General features: G+C 41.6%; 2 protein-coding genes and 1 long non-coding RNA gene across 12 annotated transcripts in view; 2 read left to right on the top strand and 1 right to left on the bottom strand.

Annotated features, from left to right (window-relative positions):
- The window catches only part of LOC111864006 (COMM domain-containing protein 4), a 71,781-nt gene extending 53,278 nt beyond the window's left edge, over window positions 1–18,503 (top strand). The window contains exons 1-9 of one of the 8 annotated variants that reach the window (XM_023850904.1): window positions 7,401–7,537; window positions 7,629–7,816; window positions 8,096–8,167; window positions 8,537–8,602; window positions 13,852–13,891; window positions 14,751–14,951; window positions 15,530–15,697; window positions 17,225–17,290; window positions 18,018–18,503. In XM_023850904.1, coding sequence (XP_023706672.1) covers window positions 7,685–7,816; window positions 8,096–8,167; window positions 8,537–8,602; window positions 13,852–13,891; window positions 14,751–14,951; window positions 15,530–15,697; window positions 17,225–17,262 — 717 coding nt within the window. In that variant the 5' untranslated portion in view covers window positions 7,401–7,537; window positions 7,629–7,684 and the 3' untranslated portion in view covers window positions 17,263–17,290; window positions 18,018–18,503. The other 7 variants (XM_023850905.1, XM_023850908.1, XM_023850903.1 and 4 more) reach the window with 7 other exon arrangements.
- On the bottom strand, window positions 17,632–19,825 carry LOC117282268. Its single transcript, XR_004512972.1, has 2 exons — window positions 19,790–19,825; window positions 17,632–18,863 (listed from the first exon to the last, which is right to left on the bottom strand). It is a non-coding gene; the product is annotated as an uncharacterized LOC117282268 (long non-coding RNA).
- Window positions 19,826–19,861: 36 nt separating this feature from the next.
- Window positions 19,862–20,560, top strand: part of LOC111864002 (zinc finger protein 883) — a 9,956-nt gene continuing 9,257 nt past the window's right edge. The window contains exon 1 of one of the 3 annotated variants that reach the window (XM_023850891.2): window positions 19,862–20,078. Coding sequence is in view for 2 of the 3 variants with exons in the window: in XM_033751266.1 (XP_033607157.1) it covers window positions 20,415–20,463 (49 nt within the window). In the remaining variant the exon portion in view is untranslated. Of the gene's footprint in view, window positions 20,079–20,390; window positions 20,464–20,560 lie in introns of those variants that run through there. The other 2 variants (XM_033751266.1, XM_033751264.1) reach the window with 2 other exon arrangements.

The following is a 20,560-nucleotide window of genomic DNA, read 5'->3' as shown; positions in this document are numbered from 1 at the left end:
TTTATCAAAAAACTTCTTGAAAGAGGTGCTCGAATGTTGAGTGATAATTGATAATTAGTGTGATAAGTGTAGTCTTGAAAGTTCCACCATGTGCGCATGCCCTCGTGTGACAGGAGCGGCACTTAAATGTGTTCCACCGGTTTCGTGCCGCCTAGTGGCGCAACTCTTGTGTGCAGAGCTCCTATGAGAGCCTTCACTAGAGGCCTTCAAGTCAATCAGAATTCAGTAGCCGCGTGTCTGAGCCTGAGAGGTTACAAAGTGTTTGGCAGACTTGCTGCAGGGACATCACTACTTTCTCCCGTCATTTCGGTTTCACCTGCCTGGAATAATCTTCAGGTGAGCTCCTCCTTCAGGATCTGCTCTTCCCTTACACTGCCACACCGTTTTTTTCCCTCACGCCAAACGGCCTTCAAAACTGTGCGGCGGCACTTTTGTGGGAAAGAAATTCCATTGCAAATTTGAGAAGTTATACTCAGAGAGAACAAATTCTTCAGGAGACACAGAAGTATTAACCGACTATGAAGAGAACCCATTCCATGACCAGAAGAAATAATTCTGCAAAACAGAAGAACTATAATCAGTCGACTCAGGGACTCTCAGGAGTTAACGTAGGCCACGGGTATCAACTAGATGTCAAGAGAAATAAATTCGTTAGGGTGGCAAGTGTTTGTTCACGGCCAGAAATGACTCGGCGCCCAGATCCTCAGAAAGGAAATTTGTACAACTCAGCTACCAACAGGAGTTACTCGAGAAACAAAGTTACTGAACCGACAGAGCAAGAGAGATATAAGGAAATGAATCAACGCACATCAACAGTTCTCAACCGCAGCGTACAAGAACCAGTTATCAACCGGGGTAACTCTGTGCCGATAGACCCGGAAAGACAGAAAGAAAGAAATCAACGCGCATCCACAGTTCTCGAGAGCAATGCATCTAAACCGGTTATCAGCATAAACAACCCAGAGAGGGCATTTACTGAATGTACAAATCAGAACAGGGAAAGAGAAATACAGCAACCTGCATCAACAATTATCAACAGCTGTGCACTCAAATGGACTACGAGCCCAATGGATATGATGACAGAATCAGTCAATAAGGGACAAGGCGAAGCATGTGAATGTCCTACAGAAGTTATCAGAGTCAGTAAATATCAACCGGTTATCAACAGATCCGACAACAGAGCACATAACTCTGTAGTTGATAATGTAACTGGAGAATCAACCCAGCGTTCGTCAGCTGTTCGTAATAGGAATCTGTATCATTCAGTTGTCAACCGGATTATCTCTACAGACACGGTGACTGACCCAGCCAATGGGTTAGAGGCTAAAGATGTGACTCAGCGCCCATTACAAGTTCGGAGCTTCAGGGGAAATCCACTGATTATCAACAGTAATACTTACGGGGCCACAGAGGACAACTCTGGAAGGCAGAAGGAAGAGGATGCCATGACGCAGTGCCTACCAGACGTTTGTGCCGATCAGCCGGCTATCAACAGCACGAAGATTTTGTACGAGGCTAAGAATCCTGTAGGGCAGAGAGTACGTGGACAGGTGACTGTCCGTCCGCTGATAATTGAAACCGGAAGCGTGTATCAGATGCTTATCAACAGGTCCGTTTCGCGGGGGGCGGCCAGCGAGTCTGTAGGACCCAGTGAGTTGAGTTGGCGATCTCTGACCGCTCGGGGCGTCGGCGCCTGTCAACAGGCTAGCGATGGTAGCGCTGAGTGTGACTACGAGGGTCAGGAGAGCCTGGCAGTTGCACTCCAGCATCACGCGTCCATGAAGGACGAATGTGCTTCTCGAAATGAGCCAGTTGATGCAAGAGCATTTTGGTTTCTGTGTGTCAGTGTCCTCACGTGGGTGCTCCTGATTGTGTTGTGGCTGTGTGGGGGGAGCAGCGGGGATATACTTGTCCACTTCTGTTCATAAGTTCCAAAATTGCAGAGTCTGTATATGTCATGTTTCCCAAATAAACCCTGGAAAGTCATACACTTGTCAATTTTGTATTTTGTGTGTTCTGTCCTATGGGTTGTAAAGCCTATAGTCATTTAAAAGTCAACCGACATTTCGGAAGAACGTTTCGCCTCCTTCTTCATGGTCGAAGAATAATCCAAGCAAGAAACCAGCATGAAAGCGGGTGGCAAATCCTAAAAATCTATATTTTTGTTAACCCCGCATGGCAAAGACGGAAGAGAGAGAGAGAGAGACAAGTAGAAACTATAGTAGAGGATTAGGTGAAAGTGGCAAGTCATGCGAAAGAGAGATATTTTATTGCGGGACGAGAGAAAGGGCATCATTCTGTCAGAAGGTTCCCAGGCTTTGCCCGCTTGTCCTTTTGATAAGGGTTGTGTGGAAGTGAAGGCGTTAGAATGATTAGAAGCTGTGGCTTCAGACAGGGGCCGCGGAATTATGATCTAAATTACTAAGAAGGCCGTCTTCTGGGATGTGTCGCCGTGTAGATTTGCAGGCACCTGCTCACGCTGGTTCCTCGCTCATGGATTTTTCTATCCAGGAAGATGGAGGCGATACGTCCCTCTGAAACATCGGTTTACACAAGATCTACACGGCGCCACATCCCAGAAGACGGCATGCTTCATAGTCACCGCCGTGAAAACCCCAAATCTTGTTTGATCTCAATTATTGTCCAGATGTACAAATTGGAAGAAGAAATAGTTTTAGTGGCTTCGACAGCAGGGGGCTGCATAGGGAACAAGCACTAGCAAATTATTTTGAAATTCATTTCGTACCCCACAGGGCACATACACATATTACGTCTCCGTTACACAGACACAACGATTAATGTTGCTTACGGAAACAATCACTGTTTTGCCTTGGGGGTCGTAAGAAACACATTAATACACTCTGTTGGTACAAATGCGAGCTTCTTCAAGTATTAAAGCATGTGGTGTATATAATTACCTCAATGATTTAAAGGGGTAACACGCATGGGACTCCCACACAAATTGTTAGACGGCTTTGATTTATGTTCATGGTTACTTCCGATGTTTCATTAATTATCCCTGTAAATATAAATGCAGATTCACTCACCCACCATGCTGGTAAAAAATTCTGCAATGAAAGAAGAGAATGTTTCAGCTATATTCCCACACGAAATGTCGCGCTACTCTTCCTCGCAGTTCTTAATATAGCAAAATCGCGTTTAGGCGCTGCTTTCTTACCGTGGAGCCACGGGTTCGATACCAAGTTACTCCGTGTCATATCCATGGTGGAAAAAATTTCCTCCGAGTTGTTTCTGTGTTTACGTGCCAATCATCGTTCCACACTGCTCCATACTCATCCATCATCTCTCGCTTAGGCCCCCCTGTCACGCAGCACCTTATCACATCCTCGGGTTTTAAGTTGGGGACTTCATCCCTGCCCCTGCACTTGGATGGCCGCAGAGTAACGCTGTTTCTGTTCTTAAGTAAGACCTTGGGGTCTTGGCGGTGAAGGGGGGCTCCACGCATTCTCAACCTCGGTAGTAGATGGAGGTGAGTGGCGGGCCGCTTTACCGACGGGAAAGGGCCCCTCCCTCCCGGTACACCGGTTGGGGAGCTGGGTGGGCCTTAGAGCCGGCTTGGGCACCGTGAAGATCGTCCAGTTCGCATGTGGTGAGTCCAGCGACTTGGCGGTGTGTTCTACTGAGAGACCCTGCACTGCGCGTGCTTCGCCATCTCGCCACCTGTTGCGCTGCTGCTCGGCCCACACTGAGCAGCGCAGGCCGCGACTTCTTTCCGAGGTTATGCTGACTCTAAGTGAGATGTGTGACGTGTGTCCGTGGTTTCCTATTGATGGCTTCCGGGCCGAGAGGCAATGCTGTAGTGTCGTGTCCCTGGGTGCAGAGCTGGTGCGTCTTGTGGCGTCTCTTTGTACTTTTTGTCGGCAGGTGTTGCGTACGCTGTGTAGTGACGGAGAAGGGAACTTAATTCTTTAAAGCATGAATTCATCTACGTTAGAGGTTCAGAATGCGAGGGGCTATACCTCCACTCCCCATTTGTCTTCATGGCATGGTACTTAATGAATTGGGCATAGAGATACATTTGCTTTATATTATTAAAGAGAAAGGGCGAAAGAGCCGTGAGAGAAAATACATCTCCATGGAGGACAAGTTCACACACAGATCCTACTCGTCCTGATTAAGATAGGTTGGAGAGAATGTAAAGCGTTGAGACTGAGATAGAATTTTTATGTCTTACAGTAGGTTGTGTCTGTGCATATTTACCTATATACTCTGCTAACAGCGGCCTGTATTGCTTTAAATGCCACTTTGTCTAAACGACATAGCATATCTGACCGCGTTTCCTTAATTTTGTCGTAGAGATATTACTTTCGCCGACAATGAAATGACACCAACTTATGGACGTATAAATTCCCTATAATTATACAGTCAAGCTCGCAGTTTCTCTCTGTTCCTGCAATGCATCGGTCTGGTGACAGGTTTAGGCTCACCCACTCTGGGTTGGCGGTTGTTTCACGTCATGATTTCATTTCACGGTTGCTAAGGCAGCTTTGTGCGGTTTGTTGCGGGGAAGGGGAAGTTTTCCCTCCCTCTTGCACTCTTTTGGGAAATACATTCGCAGTAGCACAGCAAACAGAAGGGAATATATCAAGGCTTATTCCTTTTTAATGCTCGAGTCTGTTTGGAGACCCACGGGAAGTCGACTCTCTTTGGCTGTACTTCGCAACGATAATGAACCGCTTTTTGGTTCTCTTTGTTGGCCGAAACGTCTGGAACGCCATGATGCATAGCTGAGATCACTCTCCGGGCGAAGTCGGGTTAAACCCGAGCAAGCTGGCTCTAGTGGCAGCCGTTCTGACTTCTATTCCAGAGATGACCTGTGGGAATGTAGGTCGTGACCCCGACTGTCTTCACTGAGGAGCTTCGCGGTTTTCGATCGTCCCTCCAGGAAAATACCAGCATAACACTTCAAATTAGGCCACATCTTTCAAATTAATTAATCGACCTGTATTCAGTACTGTGTAGTCTGAGCTATTTGTAGCGTCGTTAAATAAACCAAAAATGAATAAAAACTTGTTGAAGAGACAAATATGTTGCATCTGTACAATTATCTGATTAAATCTCACACGTTTACTTGATTGGTTAGCTTTGAGGGCTCAGTCAGTAAAGTGACAGGCTACTGGGTTTCAACTGAGATGAGCAAGAGAATTTTATCTTCACGAACTCGTCCAGACCGGCTTTCAGGTCCACTCAGGTTCCCAGATAATTGATATTGTGCCCTCTTTCCCTGGGGCTAAAACGGATAGAGCATGGAACTAACCATTCACCCCACTGAATGCTGAGGTTAAGAAAGCGTAGAGCTTCAACCGGACCATCTTCTAAACTTCATGCATGATGCTTTAGCACAGAAATTTCACGTTAAATTTACTGTTGGGTTCTTTAAAATGATCCCTGGAATTAAATTTCTTATTATATATGTATGCTACACCTCCGCAAGCAACAACTCGATCTAAGGGTGAGATATTAAATTGGGTGTTTAAAATTGTCCTTAAGCGTGTCAGCCAGAACTATGGTCTTGACATGTAAAAAACTTCTTTCGTTTTGGTTCCTTTCTCTTATGCGAAAAGAAGCGTTTCAGACTGTAGGGAACGCCGAAATATTTCTTGGAGAACACCGGCCAGCTTCTGCCTCCATGTTATATAATTAATCGGAAATTTATGCTACAAACTGTGGTACCACTGCAGCTGAGTTAGATGTTGAAAACATTAACTGATCAATTATCCAGCACGTTTCGCTCGAAGATTAATTTTCGGTCCCAGTATCTAAGGTCTGGAAGCTGTAACTAAAGGAGCATCCTGTGCGCAGGCTTGGATTTCAGATGCTAGTATTTCAAGTCCGGTCAATAGAACCAGCAGACATATAGAGACAATCGTTAATGTGAAGGCGACTCGCGGAGAGGCAGCAATAGTGTCACATTGCGAGGTACTGGGTTGTCTTTCATTGCGCCAGTCGCGGCAACTTTCTTCCCTTATTCGTTATTATCATTTAAGATCTGATTATACGTCATGACCTCTACCGTGAAATATTTTGTCGCAGTTTTGCGAATTTCTTGCTTAAATATACTCTCTACACAGCACGCTCAACCAGTATTACTTCATTAAATAAATAATATTAATATTAATCGTTGACGTCCAGAAAACATGTAACTTGTGTCACTTTGACTTCCATTTTATTTGTTTTTCGCGAAATACCAATTATTTTATATAGAGCATGGATATGAGTACCTACCAGCAATTAACGATTAATGATACAAAACAGTTTATAACTTGAAAGAACTTATTCTTACTCAATAGCTTTCGTAAGAACTTTCAACATGTACCGAATTCCAGTCACAGTCATCTGAGAGCCTATTGTCTAGAAAATATGGGACCCTGTCTGCCTTCAAGGCCTGTTACAGCGATAGGTTTAATTTTTTTTCACCATTTTACCGAATTCCATCTTCTTGCATTAAAAGATAGAACATTTACCCATGCTTAATTAAGATGAATACCTATGGGAGAATGCGGAGGTATTGCTCCACCTTTCTTAACGTCGACACCGCTGTAGAGAAAGGCGAGTGGTCAGCTTCATATCTTTACAGATTTACTCCCCGGAGAACGAGTCTACCGAGCCCATTGTGTGGGCTCAGAGGAACCCAGGGCCGGTCTGGAAGCTGCGGGGGAGAGAAAAAGACTGTTTTCCCTGTCTGGAATCGAATCCCGATTAGTGGGTCGTCCAGCCGACAGCACGTCACTATTCTAATTTAACCGTCCCGGTTACTAGCTTCTGACCTTTCTATCCCCAAAACGCTCAGTAAGGCGTACGTAATTTACAGTACTTACAGAAGAGGCATCATTTATAGGCGACGATAGTGAACTCTGGTGTATGCCTTCGTAAGTAAGCTGAGGGAATATATCGGGGAAATTTTTGTTTGGCAGGTGTTTGTCGTGGTAATTTACATTATTTGTGAAAAAATTGACCTGAGACATGTAAAGAGTCACAAAATTTTAGCGTGTAAACTCACTTGCTAATATTCGTCATTAATTGTAAGTATATATTTGGTATAGAATTTATTATACCATTCCTGTTTCATTACTAACAATATTTAGGTTATGCGAATATTGGTGACACTAGTATTTGCTGTGTAAGTAGATGTATTAAAGATGTATAATTGCGTTTTTAACGTGGTTTTGTATGAATTACATTTCGATATTTCACCTCTTACGTATAACGATTTTCATATATTACTTTTAGACGTAAGGCCTACTTGAAGTTTGCCGCGTACGTTAGGTGTTAAATCTCTGCTCTTTTGTTGCAGGATTATTATTCAGTGTTGCCATCTGTTTAGAGTTTAAACTCACATCATGGTACGTATGTGCTACGTTGAGTGTTTAATTGTGAGGACAATAATCAATAAGTAAAATTTCTTGTACACGATTAGGAAGCAGTTTTTTTTTCATGATGTGTAGCAACTGATGTTATCTTAAATAGAAGTAAATAAATCTCAATGGTTCTCTGGGATGTTGCATTATGTGATTAGGTAGGTAGGTAAGGTACCAAGAAGTGGGGAACCATACCATGGTCTCTTCACCTCAGCTGGAAGGTTTGGGAACTTTCTTTTCTTGTTTCAGAATGATTTTCATATGCTGTCTTTGTAAAGTTTTGCCTCTCCAGAGGTTATCAGTATATGGTATATGATGTCACAGCATTGTCAAGATTACAGTTGTATAGAAAGGGACACTGTGTAGTTTGGGCGAGTACATGGAAGAAAAACCATAATCTTCATCCTCAACACAGTGAGATACAGAAATCTCAAATAGTAATGTTAATTTTACAATATTTTGAACTCTTTATTGCTCATTACTTTGGTTCAAAATTGCATATTTATTATGTGTTATCATAATGAAGGTATATAGAATATTAATCATTGTGAACATATGAAAGTTGAGCAGCTGTTTTACATGTGCAGGAGAAGTGTCTTGTACAGTGGAAAGATACAGACATGAAGTAAAAAAATTATTGAAACTTTCCTTGGAGAATTTGACATGATTGTGTACTGCATTCCCATTGGCTTCTAAGATTTACATTTTGTTTCCAGAGATTCCGTTTCTGTGGAGATCTGGACTGTCCTGACTGGATTCTTGCTGAGATAAACACAATTGCTCGCATGGTCAGTCTCTGCGTACTTACATATGCTTTGTATTTAAATTCTGGAGGTCAGCATTCTGTAATCCACCAGAGGAGGGATTTTAAATCTTCTGGTTTTACTGTGGTGGTATCATTTTGTAAATTGGGGTAACTGTGTAGCATTAGGAATGCAGGATTTTAATTCTTCTGCTCCTGCAAGGCTGGTAATGATATTTTAACTTAAGGATAACAGTGTTAGTATTACAAATAAAATTATGTATGGCCAGGTAATCTGAGCACATATGCCCTTGCAATAATAGGATACACGGCGCATCAAAGTTACTGCGAAAGTGATGTAAACTATTGTTATTATACAGTAGTGCTTACTAAAATATTGACTTCTGCTTTTCAGACATCTGTGAAAATGAAGCTCATATGTCAACAGGTAGCAAAATCTCTGCTGGGAGAACACATGGATGTAAGTTGACATATGTTCATTATTTCTGCACATGTGTACATGCTGGATGTGCACTGCTATGACACACAAAGTGGAGAGCATTGGAACAAATCCAGTTAGGGTTTGCAGAATATTTCTCTTTGCTTCCATACCATATAGCGACTGGCTACAGGCTTAATGGCGGACGGGTGGAAGTTTGAGTCCCAGTAGGGACAAGATTTGTCTCCCTTCCATATCATCCAGACCAGTTCTGAAGCCCATACAACCTCCTGTCCAATGGGTACTGGGTGCTTTTTCCAAGGAGGGGGGTAAAGCTGGGGTGTGAAGGTCACCTAGTTCCAAGGTCAAGAATGTGAGGATATATACATCTACTCCCCCACACATCTTCATGTTGTAGTGCTTAATTAGTTAAGCACAGGGACAGTTTTACCTTTACCTTTAACCTTCCATATTGAGTTAGTTCAAATGTGGGCCCCCCTCGACCATTCACCTGTACACTGCCATACATAACCTGACTGAACATGGAACATTCCTTTTAGACATTAAGACTGCAGGGACCTAATTGTCACCATGTTCCATCATGACATGGTGATTAGGAGCAGAAGCTTGCCTGCCTTGTCTGTGGGTGACATTGCTAAACTTGTTCTGTTACTCTGACTGGGGTTGTATGGGTGCATAACTTGGTCTCTCACAGTTGGAGAAAAACATGTATTGAGAGTGTTTAAGAGTAGGTCTGGATGTAAGAGGGAAAACGTGACTGACTGGATGATGAGATAATGGATAACACTGCTTAATGAGGAGCTTCGTAATTTATAGTCTCTGAAAAATATTGGGGCGGTGAAATTAAGGAGGATGAGATTGTACAGAATTTTTCGAGGAGCTGGGAGGTCATCAACTTCTTGAAAGGATTCTGGTTCATGATGTTAGTTCCACTCTGAAAGCATAACGGAAGTGTGAGTACAGAAGGAACCATGTAAGTTGCATCACAGTTTGTGTTCTGTTGAGTTGTTACATAAAGGCGTGTGAGATGGGTCAGACAGTGAGGAGTTTAGCACATATCAGAGGAACAAGGAATAATTTACAAGCAGTGGCTGGGAACTTTATTGCCAAAAAGAAAAAAGAAAGAAAGAAAGAAAGAAAAACATGAAGCTTTAATATTTGAGGTTTTCACTGCAGAGACTATGAAGAATGCCGTCTTCTGGGGTGTGGCGCTGTGTAGATATTGTGTTAACCAAAGTTTCGGAGGAACATACCGCCTCCATCTTCAGGTTAGAAGGAAAAGAGAAGAGAATTTGCAAGGAAAGAACCAGCGTAAGCAGGTATTAGCACCTGCAGGGCGACATCAAAGAACCCTCTTCTCCAGAATGACAAGGCGACACATGTTCGACCCCAATCAAGAGATGTAATAAGAANAGCCGCGGCGCACACTTGATTGTACGCACTGTATATTAAGACAGCCGCTATAGTTGTAAAAACTTTAGATTTTATATCCAGTCCTAAATTGCCAACATGATATGTGTGTTTCAAAGCTCAGAACATATATTGTAATAGTAGCTTGCAACTATATTGATGTCCCTCTGATGATGGTCTCTAAAGACCGAAACATGTAAGGGCATGAAGAGTTGAAGTAAGAAAAATCTTCGCCAGTCACACTGGACAGAACTGTTTAACTTTTTATAATACATAGAGAAGTTTAATTGTTTGAAATCCGAAGTTCATGTAAATAATATTTAAAAATTCTATTCCTTCTTCACTGCTGACACTATGTCTCCATTACAATGTCCAGTCAATTAGTGCTGTTTAGGGAAAAAACTGCTGATTATCATGAGAACTGTATGAACTCCACTCTATGAGCAAAATGTAGGGATTTTAATGTTAATAATAGCCATTTTGTTTTAAAGGTTTTATTATGCTGAATTCTGATATAGGAAGTACAGATGTAGCATTTGGTTTGAAGAACTGGAGAAAACAACGAGAAATCTCAGAACAAATGATTCATGGCCTAAGAATTGGAAGATGCACTTTCTGACTACTAGCTAGGTGTAGTAACCATTGTTTAACTTACTGAATTTGTTTTTGTGTGAAATTGCACTGTGGCAATATGGGCTGGTGGGTTTATGATATAAGAACAAGTTTCTCTTGTATTTATGTTTCATTTGTTGCTCTTCCTTATGGTTAGACTTAAATTAGAAATAAAGTTTTCCCTGTGCTTACTTAAGCACCATGCCATGAGGATGTATGAGTATGTGAAGGTGTGGCTCCACACATTCGCAACCTCAACACTAAGTGTATGATCCACTTCATGCCCCAGCTATTTTGTTCTAGGGTAAAGAGCCCCTGGTATACGTTGAATAGGAGTATGTGTGGGCTCCTGAGCTGCTCTGGATGTGGTGGTGATAGGAAATCTCCGCTTGCACTTGGAATCAAACCCCACCCACCCAGCCTTCAGCCTCATCATTTTACTGACCGAGCTACTTCATCTTTACCACATTTTCATATATACAAGGGTTTCTCATCTTATGTTTATAATTTTTATTTCTAATCCAAAACAGTTGCACCTCAAACATAGTAGCTGGCAATGCTTAAAGATGGTGTCAGACAGAATATAGTTGATGAGGTTCCTCAGGCCAGTAAGAGGCCTCATGGACATGCAGTGTTTGTACTCTGAGTGGCATTGGATTTAGAGTGATGTCATCTCTGAGAAAGGAGGAAGATCTAAGGGGCTGTGATAGGATCAGTTGATTCAATCAATGCAACAGAGCTCACATGGACCCACCATTATGTGATAAAGGCAGCACAAAGAGGTTTTGGTTCCCCAGAGTCTCTTAGAAGGTGTCGGGGGTATGGTGGGCCATGTAACTGCTAAAAAGGAAAAAGAATATTACTCCTTGAAGAAGAAGGTCACTTCTATTATGTCAGAAGTCTCTTCATTGGAAAAGAGACATGATGGAATTTCTTGCAATGTTCTTGAACTTGGAATGGAAAATTTGGTTTGTTCCAATTTGTTAGTTAGGTAATGGACATTATTCAGTTCTTTCATTTATTCATTCGTTCATATTCCTGTTGCTCCCTGTGGAGCATAGAGGATGTGTGAAACGCTTAGTTTCATTTCAGTGTCTTAATCTTAAGACAGTCAGTCGGCCCATTGGAGGTAGGATGTAAAAGTTCCAGTTGAATTGGTTCATAAACAGACTTACAGGATGAAACACATTTTTGGCAACTACAAACATTGGAATGATGTAATTTCTTACCAATCTGAGGAAGAAATCCCCCCCCCTGCTTTTTCTGGAACATGAAGGTTTATTGTTGTGTTCAGAGGAGCCTTGCCATAGAATCCTACCCTGAGCCTAAATCAAGTTAACACAAACTATGTTTCATGAAGGTCCATTTTAATATTATCCTGCTGCCTATGCCTAAGTCTTCAAAGTGGCCTCTACTCTTCTGTTTTTCTGACCAAAGTTTGTGCATAGTTCTCATCCCTCATAGGCATGTTACATGCCCTGCCCATCCCATCCCTCTCAATTTGATTGTCCTTGTGATATCTGATGAACAGTATGAGTTATTTATCACCAACTGGAAGTTTTCTCCACCCTCCTGTTATTTTTCCCCTCGTACATCTGAACATTCTGCTCAGCCTGTTCCCAGACACTCCCTCAGTCTGTGTTAATCTCTTAATGTGAAGGACTGAGTTTTGCACTTCACAGCAGGTAAACTTATTTTCTAATATTTTCAAAATATGGCGTGTTTCACTCACAGAGTATTCAAGTTAGTGATTATAAGTCACAGGATAATTTGGCAGTGAAGGGAAGCATATCTTGGCTGATGTGGAGATAACCGAGTTACAGATGGCATGTGTCGGACAGGCGGGCACTGGGTCAGTGGTGCAAAGCATTGTCACATGTTGCAGCACGACAGATAACTCCACGTGGGTCTCGGATATAGCGAGTATTTATTGAACACTTACTTTTACACACCCAAGTACAATTAGTATCAGTTCAACTGCATTCTGCGGCGGCTATCTTCCAACTGTACTCTTCGAACTCTGGCATTCACACGGGTCTATCCAACTCTGGAATATCTGGTACGTTCCCCCTTATATAGGCATTGTTTTGACTGGACACCAGACACCATTCCCCACAGTTCAGTTTTCCCGTTGTCACACAGTGCTTCTAACAATTAGTTGTAACCGTGGAGACTCATTGTTAGAATTATGATATTGCACTGCTTCCATTGCCTAGGAATGGATGCATTCTGATTGTAACATAGCGGGAACGTAGATTGTTGCCTAGGAAGTGCAGTATGCAGTGTTACCAAATTTCGTTCTCATCAGTAAAGCAAGATTTATAGTTACTAATTCAGCACCTCATTGTCCCTGTAGATGGGAAGACGAGTCTGAATTGTTCCAGTTTCATTTATCACTGGTCTCTGATGTGTGTGATAGCCCTGACCACATGGCACATTGTCACATCCTCGGTCGTTAAGTTGGGGGCTTTTGTCTCTGACCCAGTGCTCAGCTAGTCACAGAGTGGGGAGGGCGGTTATCTCTGCCCCTAATGTGAGTATTTCTTTCCACATTTGTTTATATAGGAGACATGTATAATGCTTAATATCAACTTTGTAGATTCCCTAATAATATTATACGTGTGAATTCGAGAAACTGCAGCAGAATACCCCCTCCCTGTACTAATATCATGAGCAGCCACACTGTAATCCTCTTACCTGAAACAGAGATGAAGCGTATAGGATTGCACCTTAACCTGTTGTTTGTACAAAAGATTGCAAGGGGGACAGACAGACAAAATCTGATAATGTACGGCATTAACATGGAATTAGTGTAGATCAAAAATACAGATGGCTTTACCAAGCAAGTCAGCTAAAGAGTGACATTTGTGATTTATATTTGGGAGGTACTTGGTTCAAATCTCAGTCAAGACACTGATCAAGACTTTTGAGGTTTTCCTTCATACCTTCAGGCAGGTGTTGGGATAGTAGCTTAAATTACCTTATGACTAGCTCCTTCCACATCCTCTTCAGTTCCTTATTCTCTGTCATACAGTCGTCTGACACAATATCATCACCCTAGTTACTGACGGTGTCAGTGAGTAAGTTACAGATAAATAAATATGTACTGGGTAATTGTGTATTACCTTTTTATGGGAGTAACAGGGTGTATGAAAAGCCTTTTACAGTCTGTTATTACCGCTCCTTCATATTCAGGAGGTCTCCAGTCTTTCTTTCAATAAGTTGTCTTTTTTCTGTTTATCTTTCAGTTTGAGCGGGTTAAGAAGCTCACAGCAGATGCAAAATTTGGTAAGTGAAATTGCATGTATTGTTTATTCTATTATAAACATTTGAATGTTCCTTTATATGGACATTTTTGTATTTCCCAAAGGGTGAAAGAAATGTGTTGTTTTTGTTATGAAGTTAGGTGTTTGCATAGAAATGGATTTTGAACAAACAGTATGTGAAGGTGTGGACTGTGTTCACCTGGTCCCCACATAAAATTCAGCAGTGGGATCTTTTGAACATAGTGATGAAACTTCATGTTCAGTAAAAACAGCGGGATAACTATCAGCTGCTCACAGAAGACTGTGTCATAAAGTTGTTTCATTTAAAAAACTATTAAGAATGTATGGATTTGTTTGTAAACATTGTGAACTGTGTCACGATGGGAATTATGAATCAGGTTCTGAAAACGTCATAACTTTCTGGGCATACATGAATATGAATTTTCAGTGGGGTACAGGGACAGGTTTCTCTCCAGGCACTTCGTTTTCACCCCACCAATTATTATTCCACCAAGGCTCCATACTCGCCACTCATCAGGGGCTGGTACAGCAGGCCCATTTAAGGCCACAGTACCAAGAGACTCAGCCTTACCCCACTGACCCTCTTGTTTTATATAATGAGAAACGTTTTGATCACTTGAGTCACGTATGATTGTTCAGACATAAGGAGCTGCCTAGATGCTAGAGACAGCATGTTGGCAAGAATATGTTTTTGAAAGCAGTCACTCATAAGAATAAGGAAGAAGTGGGAGGATAACATTAAGATGGATGCTAGGGAAGTAGATTCATGCTCATTGAATGGCTTTAGTGTTAGTAGTCGCAAACATTCTGGCTGTGCTACCAGAGATTTGAAATCAGAGGGTACTTGAATTGTGTTACAGAGTCTGGTGAGGTTAAGGCAAGTGTGGCAGCACTGCTGTTTGTGTTGGCAACCTCTGCTCGTCATGGTGTAGATGCAGAGACACTGAGCAGTGAGTTACAGCAGCTGGGGCTGCCGAGGGAACATGCGATGGCACTCTGCCGAGTGTATAGCGAGAACCTTACTGCAATCTCCAGTCGATTGCAGGATCAGAGCCTGAGGTGTACGTACATTAGCTACGGAAGTCAGTGACCTGTAGCGTTTTGATTGCAGAGCATGTAGTAAGATGGGAAGAGTAGGTATGGATTTAAAAGGAGACAAATGTGGCCTCTTCTGCAGTTTTCCTAGAGAGACTGAGAAATGCAAAATGTCAGTGATCAGATGGTAACCTGGTTGAGATTTCAACCATTTAATGCTGTTTAAGGAAATAATGACCATTTATTGTGAGAATCATATGAAACATAAATACATTGTATGGCCAAAATGCTGTGTTTTTAACATACTGGAGATGGTACATACAAGAGTTATATATTTATATTTGCTGGGATAGTACCTCAAGTTAGCCATGACCACCTCCTTCCGCATCCTTTCCACTTCATCACTCATTACTTTTCCTGTCATTCAACACTGTATCGTTGGAGTGACTGACAGTATTGTTAAATAAACCATAAATAAATTAATGAATAAACAAAGTGCAACAGGGGACATCTAATTTTCTTGTGTTCATATTAGGAATTGCAAAGAATTAAGATAGGCCATGAACTGCAACTGTGAGCACTGTTGCTTGTGTTTCTATTGCAGTGAGCCGTCTGCAGGATGTGCAGTGGCGGTTGGACATGGTAGTTGTGAACAGAAATCTAATGGCAGGGGAACTGCGGCTGGTGCTTCAGGTAATGGAGCCAGCGTCTGGAGCACAGTGCACCCACAGCTTCAATGTCACTGCACAACAGTTGCACCTCCTGTTGGCAGGTGGGTTACTTTTCAGTTGCACATTAAGTGTGTACATTCATACATGAATGTGGCTTTGGAATTCAGTTGTTGTTATTGGAGAGGGTGGGTTTCCCCATGCACTTAGACCAGATATTGGTCCCTTGTGCGTCCGCCTGTAATATTCTACCAGTCTCTATACCCTACCAGTATTGGTGCATGCCATCAGTCCCGACTCAGCCAGCGAGTTTGGCTTCTACTGGCTCAGTGGTATCTCGATGCTTCCCCCATCTACCAGAGGCGTTAGAGACTACTGTTGGGCGGGAAATTTCCTGAATTTGGCTCAGAGGTCCCCTTGGGACATGAGGTTCTTTTACGTGCCATAAAGCTACAACACGGGACCGACGGCTTAAAGTCCCTCCCGGAGGACTTGTTCCCTGAATTTTTCTGCCCTTAAAAATTCTACGACCTCCGCCGGGTTTGAACCCGCGTACCGTGAGTCACGAGGTGGGAACGTTACCCCTAGACTATGGAGGCTGCTTTGGAATTCAGTTACACATGACCATATTCTTTCATTGATATCCGGAACACAGCATGAAAATGCTTTCATTTTAGCCCAGCTGTTTTGTCTTGCTTTTTGCTGCGTATGTTCATATATGATTTGTAATGTAATAACTTACTGTGCCACAAGCTGTAAGGTTGTGGGTTCAGTTCACAGTGATGTTCATTCCATTTGTCTGTTGACCTAATCCTTGTAGGCGCACTATGGCCCTGGGGTCGACTCAGCGTCTAACAGAAGTGAGTATCAGGAATCTTCCTGGAGATAAAGGGCAGTCAGCACCTAAGGCTGATAACCTCATTACCAGCTGTGAGGCTACAGTCTAGAAAACTTGGGAGTATTGACATCTTGCAACCCTATGGGCCTTCATGGCCTATAACAGGGATAGCTTTACCATTATTATAACAACATATACTAGATAGATTACTTAACAACAGCTGATGAAATTACCAACTCCCTCTCACATGACTGACTCACTGACTCCATCAGGTGGGTTTCCTGAGAAGTTGAGTCACTTGCCTGGTCAAGAAATTTTCCTACTTTGTGGTACATGAATATTCATTACCACATGGGAATTGAGATTCTTCTCAGAATAGTGATCTTGAAGACCAGTGACTTCTGGCATGGAGCATTGTGTAGTTTGGTAGGTAGGTGCAAACATTTCAAAGGAATGGGCTGCTTCTGTTTTGAAAGTTAATTTTCTACCCTGAAGAGAGAAACAGTACATTCCTCCTATATGTTGGTACCTACTGTATCTGTTAAACTACACTATGTCACATCCCAGAAGACAGTAATTGTACAGTACCATGTTTGCAAGGGCCTGCCCTCCTCATGATCATAAACTACATTAATTCGGTCGACAGTTTCAGAGCTGTTCTGTAAAATGTGTTATCCTGTTATCCTTGCATCTGTGTCTGCATCTCCCAAGTGATTTCTTTCCTTTAGGTTGTCTTAACAAATCCTGTACATTTTCCTCATCTTTTCTATTTATTTGTCTTTGTTTGTTTCAGACTTGAAGCGGGCGGCCAGTCTGATGGAGCCATTATAATCATGTGCACTATCATCTGTGTTTATGTGTGCGTGCACATATATGTTTGGTGGGGTTGGAATTGAGCATGTGAAAAGTGAAACTTGAACATTGTGACATGCTTTAGGTTCCAAAAGAACTCTGGAAATATCTGGAATGGCTGAGCGACTGTTAGCTTCTCAAGAGACCCTCCTGCATAGAGTTCACTGCTTGTCTTATATGTTGACTGTAAACATTGGAACTGGGAAATTCTGACTGACTTACTTGCTAATGGGAAAAAAAAAGTTTCCCTAGAACTCCCTCATAAATGCACAAGATTATATTTGGCTTATCCTGACAGCTAAATCAGTAAAGTGATAGACCATGTGAAGGACATTTGGGTGTTTGATACCCAGAAAGGGAAGGATTCTTTTTTTTTTTTTTTTTCTGGAATGTTGAGGGGTTCAAAGCTAGTGGGTACTGCAGGCACTTTACACAGGGTTAAAATGGCCAGAGCATGAAGCTGGGAAGTTATCTTCATTTGGCTGTGAGGTCTACAGTGCATGAAGTTTTAACTTTCTAACCACATATGAATCCATAGAATGCTATTTAGACATGGGCAGCTTTAACTTTAACCTGCAATTAAATACAAATGCACTGTGCTTATGAGAAACAAATTTTGTGGAAGTGTTTAAGAAGAAAGCTGCAACAAACGGTGCTAGTTTTAAATGACAAAATATTATATATGTATGGGGGTCTGGTGTGTCAGTGTGTGACACTGGTTTCTCTTTCAGAAGGTTCTGCATTGAGTCGCCAGTCAAAATGTTTGCAGGTTTTTTCTTCATGGATTCAAACTGCAAATTGCCTCAACTGAAAACACTTCTGGAATGTGAGCGATACCAGCTCTGGCCCATGTTCACCTGTAGGACTCCTCTGCTTACCATGGTTCTTGTGGTTACACTCTCATCAAGGATCATACAGTGGATGTCTCCAGCTCAGAAATGGATTGTATGCCCTTGTCTGCATGGGCAGAGGCCACAAACTTTGACTAGACCATATGTGGAGACACTAGAAACCAACAATATATGTGTATATCTATTTGTTCACCAGTTGCCAATTTTGACTTGATGTACAAAGATTGGGTCACTGAATTTTCCAGATGTGTCTACTTATAACTCATATCATTCAGTTTCAATGACTTGTATTTCATAAAGTACAGGTCCGTGTAATATTGACTTGTATGTTGTGTACTGATGAAAAATATATTTACTTTGTTATGTTTATACAGTGAATTTTAATACTATTCTTCCATATGTGACCTCTCTTAGGAAATGTTGTCCACATTACATTTGTCCCATCCAGAAGCTTTGTTATCCACACTCACAGCAGAGGACTGTCAGAGAGACAGCCACAGGAAAAGTTGGAGGTCATCAGTAAAGATGCTGTCACAATATGTCTGCAGACAGACTACTGGATTCTCATAGGAGGAAGACACTTGTGTAGTCCTTCAGTTTTTTCAAAGACTTTGGCTCTTGGAACATTTGAGAGTTGTTACCTCAAACACAGTGTCTTCCCTCAGGGGCCATTGCTGCTTACTGCCTTGCCATTATTTAGTTATTAATCAGTGGAATGCTTGAAGCTTTCTGAAAATATAATTTGGAGATATTAAATACATCTAAGTTACTGTATTATTAATTTCCTTATTCCGTGCTGGGTCAAGTGAATTCCCCACTTTAGAGAATATAAGGTGTGGTATGGTCAGGACTAGCACACCTCAGGGGGCAGTGAGGGATGAGTATGGAGAGACAGAATGGTGATTAGCTGGGGAAAACTGGAGTAACTCTGAGGAAACCTGTTTCCCTCACACTTAGTTAATCAGAAGTCTCACAAGGTTGAAGTCTGCACTCTACAGTGAGAAGTCAGTGCCTAGCAACATCCATTACCTTTACAGAGCTTTCAGAATGCAATTAGTATAGGACCTACACAGAAAACAAACAAAATTGCTTTCTGAACATGTATCTGTGAGTGGTAAACCATTAATGTTTTAGATTTTTATGCTTACCCTAGAACAAAGGGGTAATCATAGCCTAACTTAAGTTATGTTGGTGCTATCTGCCTAGATTGAGGAAATGACCAAAAGTCAGAGTAGTTCGTCACCGACCCAACATTTGAAGGGAGGACTCCACGAGTACGGACTGCAACATGTCTCGACATTAAGAGGGAAATAATTAGCATTTTTTTTTCAGGAAAAGGGTTTCCATCGTTTGATTTACAAAGTGGAAAAGAAAATGTCTTGATACATATAAGACATTTCAGTTATATAATATATGCATTTGTACAAATACAATGTTTTTTGGATGTTGCTGGCCTAGTTATTTAGGTCACGGGGATCATTATAATGATAAAATTTTAATCTCAATAAAGGTCGTGGTTCTTCACGTGATTATTGTTCAAGTGATTCTGTTTTATATTATGTGATACGGCAATGACACATAAAAGCCCGCTGTCGTTTAACACGACTGTGCTTAATATTATTTAAAGATTGATCCATTATTTATTGCTTATGTACTTAGCTTTCGTCTGGAGAGTCTGAAGAGACTGCCTAGCCCGGCATATTGGATTGCTATTGCTTTGTTCATGGCTTGGGTTGTTCCGTTTCCCATTACAAGTATGTCGTTTTGGCAGTTATTAATTTCACGGTATCATATATTATTCTTTTAAATCTGTGTTTATTTCACTGATATAGGAATATTATAAAAAAAGAGACAGTTTGCATATGTAAGTCTATTATAAATTTGTTACACGCGAAGACACAAGACTACCGACTTTCCTACAACGACGCTACGCACCTATTAAAGGTAATTACCTACAAATAACAAAATTCAGGGCATATTACTAGAATGTACTTCCTTAGTACCCATTTCAGTAGCCTCCCAGGTAAACCTTGGTTTTCCAGACGGCATATTTTCAGTAATTTTAATTATCATGGTAGGACCCGGTGATGCCGGAATGCGACGTTTCGTGAGTTATCTCTATGTATGCGTAGTTTTGGTTTTTTCCAAATTTATTTTACTGTTTTCAAAGATAAGGTTGGCAAAATGTTGTTTATATCGCACATACGCACATTTCCTATGCGCATTCATTAAGTCAACAATTAGTGACAGCCATCACTCCGAATATAATCCGTGATACAAATGCAGAAGGGTTATACTGATGAGCATATGCACTGGCTCTGGGAAGAAGGTGAAGCCAGGCATTAGCCGTCCCCGCTGAAGTTTGGATAAAGGAATCAAAACTCAAAAAGAAGGAAACGTACCTAATAATAATAATAATAATAATA

Source organism: Cryptotermes secundus, unplaced genomic scaffold (assembly GCF_002891405.2).
Source record: "Cryptotermes secundus unplaced genomic scaffold, Csec_1.0 scaffold279, whole genome shotgun sequence".
NCBI lineage: Eukaryota > Metazoa > Arthropoda > Insecta > Blattodea > Kalotermitidae > Cryptotermes > Cryptotermes secundus.
Note: the sequence above shows the minus strand (reverse complement) of the source record. Positions and strands in the feature narration are given on the sequence as shown.